Source organism: Anabrus simplex, chromosome 7 (genome assembly GCF_040414725.1).
Source record: "Anabrus simplex isolate iqAnaSimp1 chromosome 7, ASM4041472v1, whole genome shotgun sequence".
Lineage (NCBI taxonomy): Eukaryota > Metazoa > Arthropoda > Insecta > Orthoptera > Tettigoniidae > Anabrus > Anabrus simplex.
In genome coordinates, this window is record NC_090271.1 from 154,889,144 (window position 1) to 154,915,452 (window position 26,309).

The 26,309-nt window shown below is 37.5% G+C and overlaps 1 protein-coding gene across 4 annotated transcripts in view; it reads left to right on the forward strand.

Annotated features, from left to right (window-relative positions):
• Nucleotides 1-26,309, forward strand: part of S (EGF receptor activation regulator Star) — a 137,634-nt gene that overhangs the window by 17,448 nt on the left and 93,877 nt on the right. For all 4 annotated transcript variants that reach the window (XM_067150770.2, XM_067150772.2, XM_067150769.2 and 1 more), the window contains exon 2: nucleotides 2,813-2,946. In XM_067150770.2, the coding sequence (XP_067006871.2) occupies nucleotides 2,832-2,946 (115 nt within the window). In that variant the 5' untranslated portion in view covers nucleotides 2,813-2,831. The remainder of the gene's footprint in view (nucleotides 1-2,812; nucleotides 2,947-26,309) is intronic.

The following is a 26,309-nucleotide window of genomic DNA, read 5'->3' on the forward strand; positions in this document are numbered from 1 at the left end:
CTGTGTCGGTGCGACGTAAAGCCCCTAGCAAAAAATAAAATAAAAAATGAAAGAGCCATAATGCCACTAGGTAGTGTTGGGGATGTGAGCTGAAGATAGTAGTGGCAAATGGAAGCAGTAATCAACACCTAGCAGGCGTCGAAGGTGAGGTCCGTAAAGTTGTAGTACATACTGTGGAGAGAAGAGCCAAGGAACATCCTTACGAACAACCCACACAATTACTATGCATGACTGAATGTACAGTACAAGAAGAAGAGAATCTGAAGATGCTCCCTGATAGAAATACGAGGAGACAAGTCAACCGTGCACAGAATCAAAACAGGCCTCCTAATCCCGGATATCTTGTAGGATTTGAAATTTCTCGGCAGTGCCAGCAATATGCAATTTCTAATTACATTATTCAGTCATAGATAATGAAAACAGAACGTTAGTGTTCACATCATTGAAAATGTTAAAGTATGTTGAGAAAGTATACAGTATGTAAGGGGCATGATTGCACAAGGGTGAAGGATATCACAACCACTGAGGATTGTACATGAAACGCGAAATATCAACACAGCAGTTCTTAGAGATGAACAATGAACAAATAATTCAGTCGAGGATTGGCAGAGCAGATTCCAGAACTTAATTGTGGTATGGAAATTGCAGAGGTATTGAAGGATGAACAGACTATTTGCGGCCATATACTAATGGGCATTCACTTGGCAATTTGTTCACTGTAAATGGAGCTTGCTTAGCAGAAATAGTGCACAATTACCAAGAATATGAGGAAATAATTATGTTGTTGGTTTTTATGCCATAGCTACTGGAATTTAAACCTGCAGGAGTCCTTTTACATGCCAGTAAATCTACCGACACGAGGCTGACTTATCTGAGCACCTTCAAGTACCACCTGAGCCAGGATCGAACCTGCCAAGTTGTGGTCAGAAGGCCAGCGCCTCAACCAGCTGAGCCACTCAGCCTGTCGATTAGTGTTATATAGAGGATGGTTGCCTAGTTGTACTTCCTCTTAAAACAATAACCACCAACACCACCTGAGGTTACCAATCCATGTTCCCAAGTTGAGAGTCCCTGGGTTCTCTTTTTTGTCACCTCTTATGACAGGCAGGGGATACCATGGATGTGTTCTACCACTCCTGCCCATAGGGAGGAAGGTAAAAGAGAGGGAGCAGAAAATATAGAAGGGAAAAGTAATATGTAGTTGATGGGGAAAATGAAGTTCATAAACAGTACATTGGCTTGTAGCAGCAACAGTACACTCTCACATTGTTGGTGGTGTTGTTATTGTTGTTCCAATTCCAGTGATAGCAATGGATGGCACATCCTTGTATCGGAGCTCATCAGCTAGTTTCCTTCTACCATTTATCTCCATTTACTGAATATCAAGGTGTTTGCTAGCAAATCAGCCAACATGACCAAGAAGGTTTGAAAATTTTTCTAGAACAGACATTGTGACCAGATATACAGGATAAAGATAGTTTTTCTTTTGGTTGACTTTTGGACAATAAAGAGAGATGTCCAACTTTACAATGTTACAGTTCCTGACAGTGTTGACTTTGCAATTTAAGAATCTCATATTTGTTCTGTATGCCTTTGCTGACGAGATGTAGTGTTTACAGTGCACTATGTCTTCTGGTATGGTCTATATCAAATTTGTTACTTTCATTGACCTGTCACATTCTCATCCTTGGCTTTGACAATATGAAAGTGACTGAGGTATGAGTGATGCTAGTAATACCATTCCTTATACAGCCAGTCCCTGTTATGAATGGTGTGATAATATCGCTCATAGGGTCAGTTGGTGCATGCATTTCAGTGGGCTTGGCAGACTGATATGTAATAGCAACGGCTGGCTCTGTGAAGAAAGCAACGGGAAACTACCTCACTCCTCATTTCCCTAGTACGCCTCTTCAGTGACACCTAGGCTATTTATGACAGCTGTTGGTAGAACTGCAGAGGATCAAACCAGCCTTCGGGCTGACTACCCAACATACATACATTTGTTCTGTATTGACTTTAGAGTGCTGACTTATTAGGGATGTAATTCCAACAAAATTTACAGGCATAGCACTACTAGCTGATGTATCTTTTTTTCAGTTGTATAAAAATTTTGTTAAATTCATCACTTATTCATTGATGTTATCTTCTGATATCAGTATTTGATGCAGAGATCAAATTCTTTGTCTTCAATATCTTTTGTGCATTTTCAGTTCTTGCCAGCAAGATTCACAGACTTGGTCCGAATTATTTTTTTCACTCTGGTTACACCAAAGACTATCCTGGCTTATTTCCAACACCATTAGAGTTTTATTTCAAAGGTGGATTAATTGAAGAGGGTTTCCAAGAAAATTGTGACCAACCTGCTTTCATCAAATGGGATCACTGCAAAAAATGTATGTGCATGGATCACACTTTGATAGTTGACTTGTATGTTTTCTGCCAGTTATCCTGAAGTCAGATAAGCAGACTGTTTTAGTTGTCATATTATTGGCCAACCTTCACAAAAAAATTCATTGGTTTCTTAAAAATCCATGTTTCCTTTGTATTGACTATATTTCCATCCTGTTTTTGAAGGCCTTTATCTCTGGTTGTTGTGGTGGTCCACAGCACCTAAAAAAATTGTTACATGTATTTATTGTTCTCTCCAACCAAATGCTGTCCTTGTCAGTAGTGTGAGGATAATAAAGTAGTTGTAAGATATAGTAGATAACTGTTGCACACATTTCTTTTGGGCTCTACAATTTGTGTGTAAGCATTCCACTAGTATTTCATTTCTTTGTATAATTATTTTTCTCACTCATTAATGTTGCAGGATAATCATTGAAAGCTGAATGGTGGCTCCGCTGCTATCTCCTGGACTTCCCAGGCGCCTTCTGCCATTTGCTGTTTTCTTAACAGCATTTTCCATTGTCATGATGATCCTCTTCATGTCCATGGATATAAAAGGTATCTTATAAAAATAACCCAGTTTGATTGTGTATGCAGGGTGAGTCACACAACATTACATAGGCAATATTTCTTAATCCTTAATTAGTTGCACATTGTCTTAAAGTACAGGTACGAAATATACCCATAAAAAAAACAATAAAAAAAAACGAACATTTTAAAAATTCAGCACAGATGATGAATACTATCAATAGGATTGACTAAATGCCCTTTGACTCTGTGGTCATGTGTCCTTGTGTATGGTCGTATGTTCATAGGTAATAAATTCCACATTATTCCGTATTGAAGAGCAATATAATGTAAAACAAGAGCTAAAAGGTTTCCACCTATTCAGTAATAATAATCATCATCATCATCATCATCAATGTCCCACTCTAGTCGCCCAGGTGTGGTTACCTATTCAGTGCTATTTATTCTAACCTGAAAAAGTTACATGTATTTGAAACTAGTTTCGATCTACTAGAGACCATCATCAGTCAAAATCATTAAAGTGAAGGTAAGACATGAATTATAATAGATAAAATTTATGAAACAAGTGTGTGTTGTTGATATTCGGTGCAAGACAAGTAAAGAGTTGAATAATAAATACTCATCACAATCACATGTCTTGTGTAAGTTCTGACGTGATCACGATGAGTGTCTATCATTCAACTCTTTACTAGTCTTGTACCAACAACACACGCTTGTTTCATAAAATTTTATCTATTATAATTCATGTCTTGCCTTAACTTTAATGATTTTGACTGATGATGGTCTCTAGCAAGACCGAAACTAGTTTCAAATATATATAACTTTTTTAGGTTACAATAAATAGTATTGAATAGGTGGAAACCTTTTAGCTCTTGTTTTACATTACATGCTCGTATGCTCGCACACTTTTCGTGACCTAACATACTTTTATCCACACATACAGTTCCTATGGTTGCATCCTGTATTCATGTAGGTATCATATTCTTTCAGCAGACCCCACAGAGTAGGGGTAGCGTGCCTGCCCCTCACTCGGAAGCCTTGGATTCGATTCCCGGCCAGGTTAGGTATTTATACCTGGATCTGAGGGCTGGTTCGAGGTTGACTCATCCTACGTAATTACATTTTAGGAGCTATCTGACAGTGAGATGGTGGTCTTGGTCTAGATAACCAAGAATTTGTCGTGCTGACCACACATCACCTCATAATCTGCAGGCCTTTTGGCTGAGCTGCAGTCACTTGGTAGGCTGAGGGCTGTTGGATTATATTCCTCCTTAATTTTGAAATATAAAAAGAATACATTCCATTGTTCATAGAGTTCTTCTAATTCTTCACTGCCTGTTGTACTCATCTGTCAGAAGTGCATACTTCCCAGTATGTTGATGTATCCTCCTTTTAAATGTATTTTTGACAGCTCACACGTAGCGCTCATCTTCCTATACTGCCATTTGGTACAGAAACTGCATTTTCCAGGTGCACCTGTGACTTTGATGATTTTTGCCTGTCAGGAATGCTGGCTAGCAGCCAGGCTTACACTTTCAGCTACTGCGGGATGCTTTTGAACATTAGGCAGTAGGAAGCATACTTACGTCAAGATGTTACAGAAGAAGCGTTAAAACATGAAAACATGTGACCATGTTGGTGCAATACTACAATATACACACACCTTTACTATCAAAAACATTTTCTAATTGAAAATAACCAGTCCAAGTTATCAACAATGAGTGCAAGGAAAGGTACACCACATGGCAGTTATCTCTGTTGCCTGCAAAGCTCATGTGGAGCAAAATATAACACACACTGTCTAAAAGATCTTGCACAACTAATTAAGGGTTAAACATCATGGAATTTTGAAAAACAAATTTGACAGACAGAACATTGGGATTGAGATGCATGAAATTAGTGGGTATTATTTATTTTTAAAATGTACTGAAGTATAATTTTCAACATACACTTGCGTATTTTTAAATTTGAACTCCCTATAATCTTTAGCATAATTGAAAGCAGGAAAAAAAAGATTAATAATGTTGTTTGTTACAGTGTAATACATTAATTCAATCCTAAGTACTTGTAATGTGTAGTTGACGCTTGAAAATACCTCAGAAGTTCATTCATGCGTTCTAACAAACATGATCCATGTCAAGAGAGTAGCACTTGGCTATGTGTAGGATGACTACACTCTCCATGGAGGGAATAGCAGTCACAGATTGGATCTACTAGAGTTGCACAAATGAGGAAACTTCTTTCAAGCATCTTCTGTCAGTCTTAGATGACTTAGTGAATTTACACTTCATATCTTTTATAACTCATTGTAATGTTTACATTTTTCCTTTATTCACTCTCTCACCACTTTAATATTTAATCAATTAATGATATTGGTATGTTTTGTTTCTGTACCTCCTACTGGGTATAATTACATGTATATTCTCTTCCCACTCATCCAAGTAACTATTGTTGTTACAGTATCAGCATGAATGATGATTATTTTTCCTTTGATCAGTCTAAAAGAAAGATAACAGATTGTCAGTATTAAATGAGAGTAAATTATGCAATATGCAATATATTTATTTAATATGGATGTGTACCAAATCGAGGTGTTCATCACTTTACGAGAGGGGATCCAAACATAACCGGACACCATTGTATTTTTTGAGTTACAAATGGTAAATTCAAAGAAATATTAACGTTTATTATTTCCACCTATTCAGTACATAAAGAGTAATTTTAATTAAGAATTAAAACTTATTAAGTAAACTATAGGGACATGTTTCTCCCTTTTTTAAGGGCAGCTTCAGCCTTAATCTCAAACCTGAAAGCTAATAAATCAGGGTCCTGATTGCTCTTAATTGTAGTTTTTTAAGAAAAATTACAAATTATAAACGTGAGGATGATGATGTAGGTACATGCGTCAAAAAATGAGCAAGTGGGATTACAGTAGTTAAAATATTCTTATTATAAAGCCTTACAAACAGTCCTAATTTATATACTTTTATGAATGTCCTTGTCTAAGAATGTGGTAACAAGTTACATATTAGTTCTTCTTCTTCTTCTTTTTTTAATGACTGCATAGGATCACTTTAGTCAGTCCATCGTTCAGGTCTCTCTGAAGGTTCGGGCTTTCAGGCGCTCCAATCTTCATGCCCTTTCCTGAGTTGAAAATATGCGTGTTGTTTGTTTCATGTAAGGGTAAAGCGGAGGTCTGTATTCTTGAGCTTTGTATTCAATTTTATCTTATTTGTGGTGTCTTCTGTTGTAAGGCCTATTTCCTTCAGATCCTTAGTAGTTCTATAAGAACACAATTATTGCTGCGTTGAATTGAATCTTGTTAAAAGGTGTGCTGTATTGGTTGAGGGTGTAAGAAATAAGCTTTGAGCTTAAACAGCTTAATCTTTAGAATAATAACAAAGTAAAGTGTTATGATTACTCCATGTGGAGTTTAAATAAATTTTAATGTTGCTAGTTTGTTGTTAATCTTTTGTGATGAGATAAATCTGCTGCCTTCTTAAATTATGTTGTAGGGGCAAGGAGAAATGCTTGATAGTAAGTAGCCGTAATTATAAAGTTCTATAAGATCACAGTTAATTCGGCGTTAAATTGAACTTTATTAAAAGGCTTTCTCTGTAGAGGTTGAGGGCGTAAGAAATAAATTTAGAGCTTAAACAGTTTAATGTCTAGAATAATGCTGGCGATAAGTATTTTTAATCACTCTAAGTGGGGTTCAAAATAAAATAAAGTTTGTTGTCAATCTCGTGTGAAGAGATAAGTCTGCAGTCTTCTTAAAGTACATTGTAGGAGCGAGGAAGAGTGCTCAATGCTACGTAGCTGTATTTATATTAGCTAGAAGGTATGACTGTGGCTTCTTATATAGAGATTTGAAAGGGAAATGTGGTTTAATGTCTGTAACAAGAGGAGAGTTAAGTATTAAGGAGTGAAACTGAAGGAAAGGTGAGTGTAAATTCACTTACCTCTTTGTCAATTATGATGTTAGTTAAAGGCGAGTTAAAGAAAAAAGTTGTATGTAATTTCGTTTATCTTTTTGACTGTTATAGTGTTAATCAGTTTCTATGGTAGCGTTGAAATGACTGGCGCTTGTGGTATGTTATATTGATGTGAGATTGGTGGAGGGGGGGTAGGCAGGGCATTAACTTTGTGTTATTGGTTGCGGTGGGTTTGTAGGGGTGGATAGGGTAGGAGTTGTGTTTTTTAAAGTAGTAGGGGTCCTGGAAGATGATAATTTAAGATTGTTTAGAATGTTGTTTTATTTTAAATTTAGATATTGCAGTAATTTTGGTAATATTTCATATAATGGGTTTTTTACTTCAATTATATCATTGAGGTTTAGATTTTTGTTATAATATTGGTCTAAAAATATATAGATGTTTTCTAATTCATTCATCAATTTCCCTTTATCACAACCAGTAACACATAAACTTAATGCCTCGCCTAACCCCACCCCCCACCCTCCACCACACCCGCCTCCCGTAATCTCAAATATCAGCCATCTCACAAAATCACAAAAATCGAAGAGGTCGAAAAAACATGTTGCACGAAAACTGTCACAGGGGCTCACTATAACTGTCTCAAGCAATATTAATCTCTGAATCTTGGTTAAAAACACACCACGCAATAGAAAGACTGCAGCTGGTGGGTTATACATTTCTTAGATCCGACAGATTAAATAAGCCCTCCGGGGGTACTGCTGCATATGTTATGACCAGCTTACGCCCTAAAATAATCTGTAGGTCTCCAGGTCCATACGAGCGAAAACCTGAGTTCATGTTCCTGGAAATAACTGTGAGTGAAGTAAAATGTCTTTTTGGGTGTAGTGTATAAGCCACCGAAAGCGGGTTTTTTATGCGATCTAGAGACTCAAATACAAGATTTAGTCACTGATTACTCAAATATAATTATAATGGGCGACTTCAACATAAACCTTCTTGAACTAACTCTCCTCAGACAACCCAACTTTTAACTTCTTTTAAAGCTTGCAATTTAACATTCCTCCCTCTCATCGCTACACATCACACAGACACATCACACACTTTAATTGATCTCATTGCCACTAACCAACCTGAATTAGTTCTTCATCACGGTCAAATTAGTGTCCCAGGCATATCGCGACATGATGCTATATTTATGGCCTATTCTATTAAAAATCCCAAGTTCAAACCGAAAATAATTTCATATAGAGATCTACGAAGAATTGATAAGAATAAACTTTTACAAGACGCAGTTGCAGTGCCATGGCATGACATATTTAAACTTAAAGACATAAATGACAAAGTGACTCTCTTCAATCAACATATGACTGAACTGTACGATAGACATGCCCCTGAAAAGAAGGCTCGAGTTACGTGGAAGCCAGCTCCCTGGCTCTCAGATGAGATTAGAGCACTAATGGCGGAACGTGATGCTGCTTATAGATGAGTTAAGAAACATTGCACTCTCGACAATCTACTGAACTATAAGAGACTGAGAAACACTACGACCCAACAGATTAGAAACGCAAAACTACGACACGCTCACAGTTTAATTCAACCAAATATTTCAACAGCTGTATTGTGGAAATCCATAAAGAGCTTTGGAATTACTAAAGGATGAGATGACGATGAAATAAATATACCCTTAGAAAAACTGAACGATTATTTTTCATCTAACTGCACATTAAATGCAGCCCTGAAACAGGAAGTTCTAGATGGGAATTATGCAAAGACGTGAACAGATAGAGAAAACTTCTACTTCCATCCAACAACCCACTCACAAGTCAGGTTTGCTATAAATCGGATAACATCAACGGCAAAAGGAAATGACAGTATAGGAATAGAGATGATAAAAATTATTCTGAATGTGATATTACCTGCACTAATTAACATATTTAACTCTTCCCTTGTAGACAGCACATTTCCCAAAATATGGAAAGTGGGCATTATACGTCCTCTAAAAAAAGTAGCTTCCCCTTCTGAACCATCTGCATACTTTCTGCTTTATCCAAAGCGCTAGAGTTCATCGCTCATAGACAAATAACAGACTACATGACGACTTATAACTTACTTGACCCACTACAATCTGGTTTTCCTCAAGCACACAGTACTACAACGGCACTACTGAAGGTCACAGAAGACATCCGAGAAGCTATGGACAACAAGGAAGTGACAGTTTTAATACTCCTAGACTTGAGCAAAGCTTTTGACTCTGTTGACATTGACATTTTGCTCTCGAAATTGTATTCCCTCCATTTCTCGGACAGCGCCCTCCTTTGGTTTCATTTCTACCTGTATGGCTGTCGGCATTGTGTTACAGATAGAATAAACAAATCAACTTGGCGGTCTGTGCAGTGTGGTGTGCCCCAAGGGTCAGTGTTAGGACCTCTTCTTTTTTCTATTTACATTAATGATGTCTCCCAAACCCTAACGCACTGCAAACACCATATTTATGCTGATGATGTACAAATGTACCTCCATACATCTCCAAATCTAATATTTTTGGCCATAGACAAAATCAATCAGGATCAAATATCGTTTTCTTCTTGGTCTTTGAGATGTGTCTTAGGTTAAACCCAGCAAAAATGCAAGCCATCATCCTTGGATACCCGAAACTACTCGCGAAGGTCAATTGACCAGAGATTCCATCTATAAAGTTGTGTAATACTAACATACCATTCATGTCATCAGTAGAAGTCCTAGGCCTTACTTTCGATGATGACATGTCATGGAAAACGCATATTATGAACATCACTCATAAAACATTCTCTGCATTGCACATGCTGTGCACGTATAAATACTTATTTCCTGAAAAACTAAATAAATACTGGTAGAAGCTCTGGTTTTTCCTCATTTCAACTATTGTGACGCGATTTATAGAGATGCTCGGGGCAAGTTTTTCAGCAGATTACAACGTGGTCAAAATGCATGTGTGAGATACGTCTGTAACCTACGGTACTATGACCATGTAACTCCTTCATATAACCACCTATCTTGGCCCTGACTAGAAATCCGTCGCACTGTGCATACCCTATGCCATCTCCATAAAATCCTTCATATTTCACAGCCATTTTACCTTACTTCATATTTCAAATACCTATCCTCTTATCACAGTCTTAACACCAGATCTGCTAATAATTCCATCCTTGCTTTACCTACCCATAGAACTGCTATCTACAATAAATCATTCAGAGTAATTTCCTGCCGTGAGTGGAACCTCCTTCCCGAAAGTGTCAGGGGGTTAAGCTCTATTCGCACTTTCAAGGAAGCACTTTGGAGACATTTTATGCACCAGTAAGGATCATCTGTAAACTTGATGCTGCTACTTACAACCATTCTATTGTTATGGATGTCCTGGTAGAGAGTCTAAAATTCTTATCCGATTTGTTTTTAAAATCAAATTTTATGTACTGCCTCTTTTTTTTTTTTTTTTTTTTTTTTTTTTTTTTTTTTTTTTTTTTTTTTTTATGTAGGATATTAGTTTTAAGAATTTATCCTTTTATTATATCTGATTTATCTTAATGTAATCTCACCATTCTTATATTATTATTAATTTACTTTGTATTAGATCTAGTTATTGTAAGTAATACAATGTAATATATGTATATTTAAGTTCCTGGTTAGATGGAAGAGAAGGCCTGAAGGCCTTAATCTTGCCAGGTAAAATAAAACATTACCAAACTAAACTAAACTAAACTAAGCCTCGCCGCTTAGGATACTGACTCGGGTGGGGTTACGTAACACCCACCTAGAGGGAGAAGCCCAAACTACAAGAACAACTCGCAAACCGAGTTACATTACACGTTATAATTCTCATGTTAGGTCTGTACTGAAATGTACATAAATACAAAGTATGTTACAAGTGTTAATTTAATATCCACCTATTCAATACAAAGAGATCTAATAAATTAAGAATTAAATCTTATCATGAAAGGTTACATGAGACATATTTTGCCCATTTTAAGGGCATTATCAGCCTCAAATTCAAACCTGTAAGGTGAATAATCATGATCCTGATTGTTCTTGCAAATCATAAAAAGAGGATATCACTGTAGGTGTTTGTCTAACATAACATTATAAGAATGTCCTTGTCTCGGAAAAGTACCTTTGATTAAATTTAGGATTGAGTTTTGGTTGGCTGCATTATTGTTTCTGAGGAAAGTGATAAAGATGTTAATTTTGTAAGTTAGAATAAGACAACAGTCTTCTTTAAGTAGCTGTGGAGCAAGGAAGGGTGTTCAGCTGTCTATAGTCGTATTGATCTGGCTTGAAGGAGCGAAAGTCAAATGTGTTAAGATAACAGTCTTCTTTAAGTAGTTGTAGAAGCAAGGAAAGTTGAAGGTGTATTGATGTTAATTAGAGCTTTCTGGTCTAAAGTCTGTAACAAGAGGAGAGTGAATGCTTGGGAAAATATTTTTGAAGTGATGGTGGGTTTAAAAAGAAAAAATGGAGAATGTATAATCACTTACCCTTTCGTCTGTAATGATGTAAATCAGTTATGGAAAGGTTAGATGAATAAAACAATGTTATGTGTATGTTCATTTATCCCCTTGACTGTTATGGTGTTATTAAGGGTTATAAATTTCATGTTGTAAGTCCGTATTGAACTGAGAATAACATATGAGTAACAACGCAGTAAAGGTTTCCACCTATTCAATACAAATATATTCACAATATTTTAAAATTACATAGAACTAGTTTCGACCCATCTAGGGGTCATCATCAGCTACATCAAAGCAAAGATCACTCTTGACGAAATCCTAAGAACATGTTAATTATAACAGTAAGATTATTATGGAATAACAAGTGAATGTGGTAAATGAAAAGAGATGTTAGTATGGGACAGCTGAGTAATAGCTAATAAATATACAAGGAATATACATAAGAGGTTTGGAACAAAGTATAAAAGGGGGCTTAGTGTTGTAAAAATTATATAATCATGGAAAATAGTAAGTCCTTATAATGAAGAATGCAATGTGAAATGACACATATGAAATTATATATGGCTTAGGAAGAGTGGAAGTGGTTTAGGAGGGGAAGAGGGCTTAAGGTGGGGCTGAAGGGTGCGGGAGAAAGGGTAATTGTCTCGGAAAAGTACCTTTGATTAAATTTAGGATTGAGTTTTGGTTGGCTGCATTATTGTTTCTGAGGAAAGTGATAAATAGATCGAAGAGTATGTTGGGTTTCTCTGAGATTTCATTGAGATTGTGACTGGCGTTAAAGTATTTGTCTAGGTGTATGTAGTAATTTTCCATTATGTCGAGTAAAGGGCCCTTGTTTGCTAATACGAGGATGTCCATGTCTTGTTCGATATTGGTGAAATTATGGTTATAATCTTGCATGTGTTGGCCGATGGCTGAAAACTTGTTGTATTTTATTGCGTTAGTGTGCTTGTGGTATCTGATATTGAAGTTTCTACCGGTTTGCCCGATGTAGGTTTTTCCACAGGTGTTACATTTGATCTTATAAACTCCTGATTTTAAAAAACTGCTGGTCCTGTTGATGTGTGAAGTATTGTGTAAAACGTTCATGTTCTTATAGTTGGTTTTGAAGGCTATTTTAACGCCTTGTTTCTTAAAGATATTGGTTAACTTGTAGATATCATTGTTGAACGTGAAGGTGGAAAATGTTAGAGGTTTAGTTGTTTCTTTTTTGAGGGTAGTTTTTGGACGATGTTTATGTTTGTTGATTATCCTTTCTATAAAATGGTTGCTGAAGCCGTTGAATTTTGCGATTCCGTGGATTGTGTTGAGTTCGTTCTTTAGATCTTTCTTGGACATGGGTATGCTGAAGGCTCGGTGAACTAGGCTGTTGTATGTAGCTCGTTTGTGGGACTGGGGGTGCACTGAATCTTGGCGAATGGTGGAGGCTGTTTGAGTGGGTTTTCTGAATATTTTATAACTGAAAGAATCTGAGTTTCTAGTGATGGTTAAATCTAGAAAGTTGATTTTTAGATTTGATTCGGATTCTAGTGTGAATTTGATATGAGGATCAATATTGTTGAGTCTTAAGAGGGTGGTGGATGCGTTAATTGATTTCTCATTCATGATTACAAAGACATCGTCAACATATCTGGCCCAAAAGAGAATGATTTCAAATTCATTGTCAATTTTGGTGTATTCGAGGAAATCCAGGTATATTTCTGCTAAGATACCTGAGGCCGGTGACCCCATTGCCAAACCATCTTGTTGATATATGACATTGTCGAAAGTGAAAAAGTTATTATTGAGGATTAGTTTTAATAATGTGATAAAATCTTGTATCTCTAGTTTGCTTAAGTGGCTGTTTTTGTTTAAATTGTTTATAATTATCGGAATTAATTTTGATACTTGTATGCTTGGGTACATGTTTACAATATTGAAAGAGTGGATAGAGTGATCAGGTTGCAAATTGAACTTGTTAAGTTTTTCTACTAGCTCTGATGTGTTTTTAATAGACTTTTTGGATGAATTGTGATATTTTGTATAAGGGGCTTGGTCTATAGTTGATAATTGGGCGGATGGGAACTCCAGCTTTGTGTATTTTGGACGAACAGAAACTGACTATACACATCCTTCTAGACTTCAGCAGTGCATTTGACACTGTAAATATAGACATATTGTTAGTTAAGTTAAAAAAACTTCACATGGCTCATTCTGCTATACAGCTCTTGAGCTCATACCTCAAAAATAAATGACAGCAAGTCGTATCAAACATGATGACGGCAGAATGGAGGATTAAACTATCTGGCATTCCCCAAGGGTCTATTCTTGGACCTCTTTTATTCTTATTCTATATTAATGACATTTCTTCTCATTTGAATGACTGCAACTATCACCTTTATGCTGAGGATCTTTAAACATACTCACACTTTAAAGTTTCTCGACATTGACAATGCAATCCACCAAATGAACTCGACTTTAAATTCAATTGGCTTGTATGCAAAGGAGAACTGCCTATTAATAAACCCTAAGAAAAGGACAGTCTAGGCTTTCAAACATGCTAAACATCACACAACAGCCTACTCTGATGCTCTGTGGTGAAGCTATACCTTTTCAGAAGTCTGTAAAAAAACCTAGGTGTCGTCATGTATGACACATTAAACTTGAATGACCACATAACAAGTGTCTGCAGAAAAGTATATGCATCTCTTCATCCCCTAAAAATGAAAGAAGCCATTCTTCAACGTAGCATGAAAATAAAATTTATTCAAACTCTCATTTTTCCAATATTTTATTACTGTGATGTTGTACTAACCGATGCAACTGTAGAACAAACAATGAAACTTCAAAAGGCAATGAACCTTTGTATATGATTTATATTTTCTTTGAACTTTAGGATACATATTTCCCCTTATTATGAGAAGATATCCTGACTGAAAATCGACAAACTAAGAAACCTACCTACTGCAACACCAATTTTTGAACTTCTGAACAAATTTACACCTGAATACCTATCCTCACTTTTTAACTTCCTCTCATCTATCCACAGACATAATACCAGATTGACTTGTACCCTTATGATACCAGTTAATCACTCATCTGTATACAGCCACTTGTTCCAGATGTCTGGAGCAAGGCTATGTAACACTCTCCCTGTCAATATATGTAATAGCACTCCAGTAACCTCATTTAAAAAGTCTTGTCGAGATTTCCTCTTAAACACGTGAACAGCTCATATGAATGTTCGTCACATACAAAGGCATGAAATAAATAAATAAAAATATGAAGATAAAGGTGGAATTCAAGAGCACAAATTGGGGCAAATATTCATTTATAGGGCAGGGAGTAAGGGATTGGAATAAATTATCAAGGGAAATGTTCAATAAATTTCAAAGTTATTTGAAAACCTTTAAGATAAAGCTAGGTAAACAACTGATGGGGAATTTGCCACCTGGGTGACAGCCCTAAATGCAGATCAATGATAACTTATTGACTGAATAATAATAATTGTAGTGTAGTTATTTTATCACTTAGTTTCCTGTTTGCATTATTGTCATGAAATCTTTGTGTAGTATGCATTCTTTTCTTCCTCTGACATATATATTTCTATTCAAAGAATATGTTATTTTATTTTTGTTGGTATTTCCATATTATTTTACATTTCTTTGAAGAGAGGAAAAGAATGGCTGAGGGAGGTAGATGTAAGGACTGTGGGTGCAAGTGGGAATTAAGGAAGATGAGAGAGAGAATGAGGGAGATAATTAGGCTTGCAGCAGAGGTCAGGAATGAAGGCAGATCACCCTCAATTGATGTACAGGATATGATAGGTAGGCAAGAAGGATGGGAAGGAGAGAAATTGTGGAAAATGGGTGGGCTAGTGTTTTAAGGGGAAGGAAAACAAGGGCTATGGGTTTTCCTCAGGGAGTGGGCCAAGGAGAGGTATCAGTGAGGAATCTGTATGAGTCACTGCAGGGAGGTCAACAGTGGAATCATGGAGATCAGGAGAGTGTTACAGAGGAGGTGCGGGGCAAGAGGAAAGAGAATGGTAGGAAAGAGAAACGTAAGGTACAGAATATGAAGAGGGAGATAGAACAGGGTTGAGAGAGGGAGAGAGAAGGGTGGAAGAAGTAGATTCTGCAGGTGTCAGAAGGTGGTAATTTTCCACGTTGGTACCAATAATGTAAGGCAAGCAGGTATAGGTAATAACATAGATGGGGATATGTGTGATCTGGTTACAACAGCACAGAAGAAGCTGAAGGAAGCGAAGATACTGTGTAGAAGGGACACTGACTGGGAATTTAAGTGGGACTATGGAATGGGTATGTGAGAAATTGGGAGTGAGATCTGTAGTTCCTAATGGATGGATAGGAGGTAGGGATCTACATTCAGATGGCCTTCATTTTAACTGCAATCGTATATATAAGTTAGGGGATTTTGTTTAGAAGAGTTATAGGGAGATACATTCAGGGAAATCGGGTGGACTAAGGAGCAGTGATGATAGTATAGGAAGCATGAAGTCAAGTAAAGATGACACAGTTGTTAGCGATAAACTGTAATAGTATTGTAAAGAAAGGAAAATAATAAAATAAAATAATAGAGTGCTTATCGCAGAGACAGATTAGGAGAACAATAGGAGGGGGAGTTTTCATACTAGTGAAAAAAGCTATGAAAAAAGGTAACGATGAGAAACATGAAATTCTAGGTGTAACATGTATCTATGAAGATAACGGGAAACGTGAAGTGTCTGGGGTGTTCAGACCTAGCGAAGCTGGTGCTGACGCGGGATTATTTGATAAGATAATCTATTATGTGGAGAAAGAAACAGAAAGGAATGTTGTTATAGCGAGTAATCTCAGTTTACCAATTGTTAACAGGGATAAAAATGTGAATGACAGAAAGCATGACTAACAAATGATCAATAAGTTAATGTGGAAAGGACAGCTGAATCAGAAAGTGATGGAACCAACCAGAGGGGAAAATATTCTAGATATGTAGCTGATAAAACCAGATGAGCTCTATAGAGAAACTAAAATAATAATAATAATAATAATAATAATAATAATAATAATAGTAATAATACTGGCTTTATACCCCATTAACTACTTTTATGGTTTTTGGAGATGCCAAGGTGTCTGAATTAATTCCTGCAAGAGTTCTTTTATGTGCCAGTAAATCTACCGACAAGAGGTTGAAGAATTTTAACTCCCTCAAATACCTGCGGACTGAGCCAAGATCGAACCTGCCAAGTTGGGTCAGAAGGCCAACACCTCAATTCCCTCAACTGTCTGAGCCACTCAGCCCTGCTATAGAGAAACTGAAGTGATGGAAACTATTTCTGTCATAGTTAAAAATAAATGTGTTTGAAAGGAATGTTGTAGGACTCTTAGGCAGTATCATATGGTTGATAAGAGAGTCATGGGGATATTAAAAACATCCAAAACAATTATCATCAAGGACAAGGGTAAATAAAAATGTAAACAGCCTATGCAATGGGTTTAAAGCAGTTGTTGAAGAGTGTGAAACTTGTGTGAACCTTCAAAACTGGTAAGGATCCATTATATTATCACAGGGAAATAAAGAGATTAAGAAGGAGGTGCAGATTGGAAGGAAATAGAATTCGGAATTGTTGCAGCAGTAAGGAGAGACTGAAGGAGCAGACTAGGAAATTGAATTTAGCAAAAAATGTCAGCTAAGGATATAATGATGGCAAATTAATTGGCAGCCAAACAAATTTTAGGGAGCAATGGAAGTAAATGAATAGATACTTTAAGGGACAAACAGGTTCCAGGAAGGACATTCCCAGGAAAATTAATGAACAAGGGCAGTGTACATGCAAGAACCTACAGAAGGGAGACGTATTCAGTCAGCAGGAAGTAAAAGTAGTTCAATATAAGGATAATGTCCAATAAGAGGAGTCAACGAATACTGGCAAATTACTGAAAGTTACCTGCGATAATAAAGAAGGATACAAAATTTGAAAACTAGAAAAGCAGCTGGGATTGATAAGATTTCTGGGGATATATTAAAGGCAATGAGTTGGAATATAGTGCCATTTCTGAAATTCTTTTTTGATTACTGTATGCACGAATGAGCCATACCGAATGAATGGAGAGTTTGCAGTACGAGACCCAGTGTACAAGGGAAAGGGTGATAAACATGAAGCAGATAATTACAGGCCAGTCTGCTTGACATGTGTTGTTTGTAAGCTCTGGAAAAGCATTTGATTTTTTTCTGATTATATTAGATATGTTTATGAAATTACTGAACAGTTTGGTAGAAGGCAGCTTGGATTTAGGAAAGGTTTTTCCAGCGAGGCTCAATTTGTGGGATTTCAGCAAGATATAGCAGATATTTTAAATTCAGGTCCAATGGTCTGTCGCTATGGACATATTCAAAGCTTTGGATAGAGTAAATCATGGGAGATTACTGACAAACATGAGAGCTATTGGAATTGACAAAGCAGTGGTTGAATGTGTGACTAAATTTCTAGAAAACAGAAATCAGAGAATTAGAGTAGATGAAGTGTTATCTGAACCTGTAATGATTAAAAGGGTGGTCCCACGGGGTAGTATTACTGGATCTTTAGTTTTCTCATGAAGAAAATGAAATGAAATGGTGTATGGCTTTTAGTGCCGGGAGTGTCCAAGGACAAGTTCGGCTCGCCAGATGCAGGTCTTTTGATTTGACTCCTGTAGGTGACCTGCGCATCGTGATGAGGATTAAATGATGAAGACGACATACACACCCAGCCCCCCGTACCAGCGAAATTAACCAATTATGGTTAAAATTCCCGACCCTGCTGGGAATCGAACCTGGGACCGCTGTGACCAAAGGCCAGAATGCTCACCAATTATCAATCAATCAATCACTACTGATCTGCATTTAGGGCAGTCGCCCAGGTGGCAGATTCCCTATCTGTTGTTTTCCTAGCCTTTTCTTAAATGATTGCAAAGAAATTGGAAATTTATTGAACATCTCCCTTGGTAAGTTATTCCAATCCCTAACTCCCCTTCCTATAAACGAATATTTGCCCCAATTTGTCCTCTTGAATTCCAACTTTATCTTCATATTGTGATCTTTCCTACTTTTAAAGACACCATCCAAACTTATTCATCTACTGATGTCCTCCCACGCCATCTCTCCGCTGACAGCTCGGAATATACCACTTAGTCGAGCAGCTCATCTCCTTTCTCCCAAATCTTCCCAGCCCAAACTTTGTAACGCTACTCTTTTGTTGGAAATCACCCAGAACCAATCGAGCTGCTTTTCTTTGGATTTTTCCCAGTTCCTGAATCAAGTAATCCTGGTAAGGGTCCCATACACTGGAACCATACTCAAGTTGAGGTCTCACCAGAGTCAACCTTTTTTACATCCTTACTACAACCACTAAATACTCTCATAACCATGTGCAGAGATCTGTACCCCTTATTTATAATCATATTTATGTGATTACCCCAATGAAGATCTTTCCTTATATTTATACCTAGGTATTTACAATGATTCCCAAAGGGAACTTTCACCCCATCAACGCAGTACTTAAAACTGAGACGACTTTTCCTATTTGTGAAACTCACAATATGACTTTTATCCCTGTTTATGATCATACCATTGCCTACTGTCAATCTCATAATATTATCGAGGTCATTTTGCAGGTGCTCACAATCTTGTAACTTATTTATTACTCTGTACAGAATAATATCATCTGCAAAAAGCCTTATCTCTGATTCCACTTCATTACACATATCATTGACATATATAAGAAAACATAAAGGTCCAATAATACTGCCTTGAGGAATTCCCCTCTTAATTTTTACAGGGACAGATAAAGCTTCACCTACTCTAATTCTCTGAGTTCTATTTTCTAGAAACAGAGCCACCCATTCAGTCACTCTTTTGTCAAGTCCAATTGCACTCATTTTTGCCAGTAGTCTCCCATGATCTACCCTATTAAATGCCTTAGTTAAGTCAATCGCAATACAGTCCAACTGACCTCATGAATCCGGGATATCTGCTATATCTTGCTGGAATCCTACAAGTTGGGCTTCAGTGGAATAACCTTTCCTAAACCCAAACTGCCTTCTGTCAAACCATTTATTAATTTTGCAAACATGTCTTATATAATCAGAAAGAGTGCTTTCCCAAAGCTTACATACAATGCATGTCAAACTGATTGGCCTGTAATTTTCAGCTTTATGCCTATCACCCTTTTTTTATATACAGGGGCTACTATAGCAACTCTCCATTTATTTGGTAAAGTTCCTTCATGCAAACAGAAATCAAACAAGTACTTCATATATGGTACTATATCCCAACCCATTGTCTTTAGTATATCCCCCGAAACCTTATCAATTCCAGCTGCTTTTCTAGTTTTCAACTTTTGTATCTTACTGTAAATGTCATTGCTGTCATAGGTAAATTTTAATACTTCTTTAGTATTAGTCACCTCCTCTAAATGGACATTATCCTTGTAACCAACAATCTTTACATACTGCTGACTGAATACTTCTGCCTTTTGAAGATCCTTGCATACACACTCCCTTTGTTCATTAATTTTTCCTGGAATGTCCTTGGAACCTGTTTCTGCCGTGAAGTACCTATACATACTTCTCCATTTTTCACTAAAATTAGTGTGGCCACCAATTATGCTTGCCATCATGTATCCTTAGCTGACTTCTTTGCTAGATTCAATTTCCTAGTAAGTTCCTTCAATTTCTGCTTACTTCCACACCCATTTCTAACTCTATTTCTTTCCAACCTGCACCTCCTTCTTAGTCTCTTTACTTCCCTGTTATAATATAGTGGATCTTTACCATTCCTTACCACCTTTAAAGGTACAAACCTATTTTCACATTCCTCAACAATTGCTTTAAACCCATCCCAACTTAGCACACGGGGGCGAAATGCTGGCAACCAGGAATGAGTTAGCTGGAAAATTTATAATGTCCAATAATGGACCATATATGAATGGATGAAAACCATAACGGTATAAGTAGCATTTTGGTCATTCAGAGAAAAAGGCATTTAAACATCACCACTCATATAAAGCATGCTATTTGTAGTTATACCACCCATCACTAGAGCACACAATATTACTGCTATCACTTGTATCTCTTTGCTGGTGAAAAGATACATCCTCCCGGAGTTATGTCCTGCACTTAACTCATTTTTTTTTAAATGTCACTTGTACCGTTATGGTTTTCATCCATTCATATATTGGTATTATATTCTGATGAGATATACTGATCTAGCAAGAGCTAAATTCCTTGAGAGATTATTCCCGTACTACACAAATATTATGTAATAATAAAGTAAGCATGATATTTGCCTTGCTACCTCAAACAGTAACAATTGTTAACCTTCAGTTGGGTTCTTTCCTTCCATTTAATATGCACATTATTTAAATGAGTTTGTTGGGTAGGAATCATTGGAGGCTCTTGCTTAATTATGTTGGTGGTTCTGCTCTGTGACGCCCAGTCCATTGTAATAGACAAATCTTAATTCATATTGCATACGGGAGGGGCCAACTGAGGTAATGTGCATACGATCTCCAGCCCCGCAGAAATGTCCTGTCAGCTTCGAATTTCCCGAAAATGTACAGAAAAAAATACAGGTAAACATACTGTGTAGAGATGAGAAGAATGCAAGTATGAGGAATGTGGCCTGCAAGCACAAACTTCCTGTTCTGCCCAGACAGATCGGCTCTTCTCTGCTGCACGAAAACATTGACTCACACTTTGCAGTTTGCTGGATTACAACTGACAGAAGTGAAGAGCTGCCACTAGAAGACAATATAAAGTTGCCTGGGTAGTAGCAGAGTTGCTATGGTAACCATTGCGTCACTGGCTGTGCTGGTAAGAATCTCTTCACCCCGTGCCTCACCAAGCATGTGCATTCTTTTGATCTCCCAACAATACATCTCAATTTGTATGACCCCGATTTTGAGGGTCATCGATATAAATAACTGATTTGTGCAAAAAAAAAAAAAAAAAGTTGAAAAGTTACAAGAAAAGGCCTTTCCACTTATCAAAAACAATTGATCTAGTAGCGACACACTCTTATTTACAGAGGTTCCGAGACCTGTATACATCTTTGGGAACCGGCTTCCTTAATGGAGGGGGGAATATCATCTTATGGTAATAACGTTCCTGTTATCAATTCCATTACTACCTAACTCCAAATTCACTACGAGTACGGACAAACATAAATGATTAGACTACTTGTAGAATGTTCATTCAGTAACTGAGGCAGTTCATTTTACGGCTTGTCTCATCTTGCCAGCTGTATTACAAAGAGTGAAAGACCTTTGTCGAAAGAAGGTCAGTTAAAACGCTTGAAATAATTCTCGGCCACAGTGTTATCTGATAGCAAGGTGCCAACCTGGAGCAGTGACATTTCAATACAAATCGTCAAGCCAGATCTTTCCTTTCACATCCAGCAAGACAAGATCATCCCAAAGAGGGTGATAGTCCAAGAGAGGAGATGGTGTGATTTACAGCCGCATTAGGGGAGGAAGTGTCAACGATTCCAAGAATTGGGACGTCTCAGCCATACAGTTAGTAAAATATATGTTTAAAATACAGCAATGGCAATAATATGTCTTCTCGCCAAGGCTTTCAGGCCTAAAAACTCGCTCATTCGCTTCGTACGAAAGATATTTTCAGCAGTTGGATAGAATTATACCTGAAGTCCTGGCAATTTACACAAAATATAGATATATATATGAACCCCTAATCTTTTTTTTTTTTTTTTTTTCCTATTGGCTTTATGTTGCACTGACACAGATATGTCTTACGGCGACGATGGGACAGGAAAGGGGTAGGACTTGTAAGGAAGCGGCCGTGGCCTTAACCTACTATCTCCCGAATACTTGATGCTGGCTGCACTTAAGCGACTGCAGCTATCGAGCTCGGTACCCCTAATCTTAAAGTACAGTGTTTGAAGACTTAACATGAACAGTAAACAAATTTTGTGTGATTTAATCACAACTGAACACTGTCTATTTTATCACGCATGTCTCCTCTATTTAAAATTTTGGGGCTCTCTTTCTACTGGACAGTAGCATCACAGACAGACTATACTGTATCTCAGAATGTTGACATGCAAAGATTTTAAACCATTTTAAAACACAAATTTTGAAGTTCTGTATGAGCAGAACAAGCTTTATGCCAAACAGCTGAGATTTCAACATGCTCCAGTCACTACAGTGATTCTCTCGCAGGCAGTGGTGCCAGTGCTACCACTAGTGTAGTATTTACTAACTCTATGGTCTCAGTGGCACGCTCCTCCAATACACGCGAATAGGCCAGGCGTTCATACAGAACCTTATGGGCGACTCTTAGCCACCTATCGGAAAAAAGCTGTAGGTAAGTGTCCTTTCCTAATGTTCTGTCATTCACAGATCTAAACAGGATTGCCAGATTACCAGTATGTGAATGTGTATCGATATTTGGCTCGATAATAACACCCAATATGAAGGATGGGATTGCTAGTAGCTGTATATTAAATCTTTCATGCTGGTGGTTCTGCAGCTCTGCAGATTGTATTATGAAGCTGCGCCTGGTAGGAATACAAGCTGATTGTTGACTCGGTGATGTTCACAATTGTTGGTCCAATTGCATCAATGTCTGTCAACCCTCATACTTGTAGCTTAACATACAAATAAACAGCTTTTTTTTTTTTGCAGAGAAACAACTTTACAAATGCAATGAATAGCTTTAGTGAATCACACATATATTAATACAGGAGGCTAAAAAAGAGTTTGTAGTTCATGGTAACCAAAATTTGTGTTGACTGAAGGAGACCTGTAAGATATAATAATTGCATGCCGGGACTAAAATTTTGTTCATGTTAACTGGTGTTTGTTACTGAGGTTTTACTGCAATAAGAAACTGACAACAACTAACTCCATAGCACATTAAACTGCTTAGTTGACTCATTAGTGCACTACTACCTCCAGTGCTGTCTCCTCACAGAAGGTTAGCAATCATCATTGTGTCATTTCTTTTTTTTTTCTATTTAGTGTTTCTCGTTATCAAAATTACTGTATCATGGATGTTGAACCACATTTGGAGGTTTGGTGGTGGTGGTGGTGGTGGTGGTGATTACTGTTTTGAGAGGAAGTACCCCTAGGCAACCATATATAACTAATCAAAGAGAAAAGGTGGAAGGGATTTGACACTCTGAAAAATGAAGGCATCGGCCGAAGAGAGACAAGGACCATGAAGGGCATGAAAATGAAAGACTCCCTAGGCCTCGAGTGCTCTAATACCGTTGGGGCCGGAAAAGAACAAGAGTTGACCAAGAGAGGTTAGATAGGATATTTATTTATTCATTCATTTATTTATTCATTCATTTATTTATTTATTTATTTATTTATTTATTTATTTATTTATTTATTTATTTATTTATTTATTTATTTATTTATTTATTTATTTATTTATTTATTTATTTAGTGCATGGCTTTACAGATACAACACACAAAGATTTTTGAAGAACAAACTATATAATTATATCCAGGTTATTTATATAGCTAACTGTCTCTGGAAGTGCATGAGCAAAGTCACTGATATCGCCACTGTACTTTCTTTTTGGACATTCGCTGATAATGTGCAGGATGGTCTGCTTAGAGGCATCACAGTCGCAGTTGGGCGTAGGAATTCTTTTCCACTTGTAGTGAAAATCTGCGCAGTTACCACTTTTGATCGTATCCTGTTAAGAGTAGACCAGGTTTTCCGAGGAAGCTCAAATCCAGGTGGTAATGATGATCCTATGTTTGGCAAAGTTGACTCAGTTCTATTGCAGTTCTTATTGGTGGATTTCGGGACCTTAGACGATGAACATCGGCGATATCGTCATGTATTGGTAATTGGGGATTATTTATTCATTTCTTAAATTCCCTGAGGAGAGCGTTTTTACATCAAGGATCTGGTGGGGAGATATGGCTGAGAATAGGTAGACATTATGTGGGTGTAGACCTTATTGTGCCAGTGAAGAGACGCATTATGGTGTTGAGCTGTGTATCTATGAGGTTGGTGTGAGGGCTATTCAGCCAAACAGGAGCACAGTACTCAGCAGCCGAGAACACAAGTCCCAAAGCGGTGCATCGGAGTAAAGTTGCTGTTGAACCCCAAGTTGTACCACATAATTTTTGGATTACGTTGTTGCGAGTTCTTACTTTGGATTGGACGTTATGAAGGTGTTGTCTAAAGGAGAGTGTTCTATCTAAGGTAACTCCTATGTCTCAATAACTGATTTCCAATGTACACCTGCAATTGTTTGTTAGCCATCTTGCTGTTTAGATGGAAGCAGCATACTTCTGTTCTGTTGGCATTAAGTGTAAGCCCCCACAATTTAAAATACTGTACAAACACTTTTATGTTGTCCGTTAAGGCCATTTTGGATTTCTCGAATGTTGTATCTCTGGTAGCAATAGCCCAATCATCGGCATATCCAAATTTTCTTGAAAATGTGGCAGGCATGTCTGAGATATATAGGCTAAATAAGATTGGAGCAAGAACAGAACCCTGAGGAAGTCCATTATTTAGTGATCTTTTGGTGCTCACAGTATTCCCCATATGTACTTGGAAAGTCTTTGGCTTAGCATATTATTCAAGAGCTGGGCAGTCATCTTACATGGTATCACTTTCAGAAACTTGAAGAGTAGGCAATCGTTCCAGACTGTATCATAGGCTGCTGTCAGATCAATAAAAGCCACTGATGTCTTAAGCTTTCTCTGATAGCCTGCTTCTATGTAAGTTGTAAGAGACATTATTTGGTCTGTAGTGCTTCTGTTCGGTCTGAATCCTGCCTGCTCCACTGGGATTTTCTCGAGGATCTCTGGGCCAATTCTATTGAGAAGGAGCCTTTCTAGTAATTTATATGTCACACTAAGCAGGGCAATAGGTCGATAGCTCTCTGGTTTATCGCTGGCTTTGCCTTTCTTCAAGATGGCTATGATCTTTGTTTGTTTGAATAGCTTTGGCAATTGCCCACTCTGTAGGATGTTCGTGAAGAAGGTTGACAACCATACTCTAGCTCTGTCCCCACAATGAGTGATAAATTCTGGGTGAATACCATCCACACCTGGTGCTTTGCCTGGCTTGATATCAACAATTGCAATAGTTATCTCATTCTCAGTAAAAGGTCTGGAATACTTCGATATATCTGGGACAGTGTCCTTCAGGATTTTCAGATTCTTCTTTATTCGTTTCGTGAAAACTTTATCCCTGCTACTTTTGGATGTCGTGACTATATGAGATACAATTTTGTTTGGGTGAATTTCTGAATTCATTCGTGTAATGGGTTTTCCATCCCCTAGCTTCCTGAGAAGGGACCAAGCTTCACGACTGGATTTTGTAAACTCAAGAGATTCAACTTTTGAAATACACTTTTGTCTTCTTGCAGAATCTAAGCTATGTAAAAGTTTATCTGCAATTTCTTGATCACCACTATCAATGTATTGTTGATAAAGATTATCTGTTTCCTCTCTCCATCCAGGGATATACTACGAAAGCTCCTAGGGATGTGTTTTTTTGCTGTAGATATCACAGCTCCCATGAATCTCTCATATCCTATAATTGTTGGTGGTATCTTTTGCAAAACATTGTCAAGGTCCTCTGTAAAGGCAGATCAGTTAGCTTTACTGAAGTTCCAGCGTGGTCGTGGGGTAGTTGAAACTAGAGGAATCTGGATTCCAAGCTCATAGAGGACTGGTCGGTGCTGGCTGTAAGGAAAGTCTGTGAGCACTTTCCAGATGGTTGGTAAGGATTTATCGTCTTTGTTTCTAGACACGCTGGATAGGATAGATGAAAGTAAGGAGCCTGGCAAAAGTAAGTGGAAGAAGTGACAAGACACAGCTGAGGGCCCTCTCAAGTCAAGAGCCTCTGGGGCCCCTTTTATTCACCTCTTACGACAGGCAGGAGTTACTGTGGGTGTTATTCTACCACCCCCACCTACAGGGGGAAAGAAGAAAAATCGCCTCAGCAATTTTGCAGTG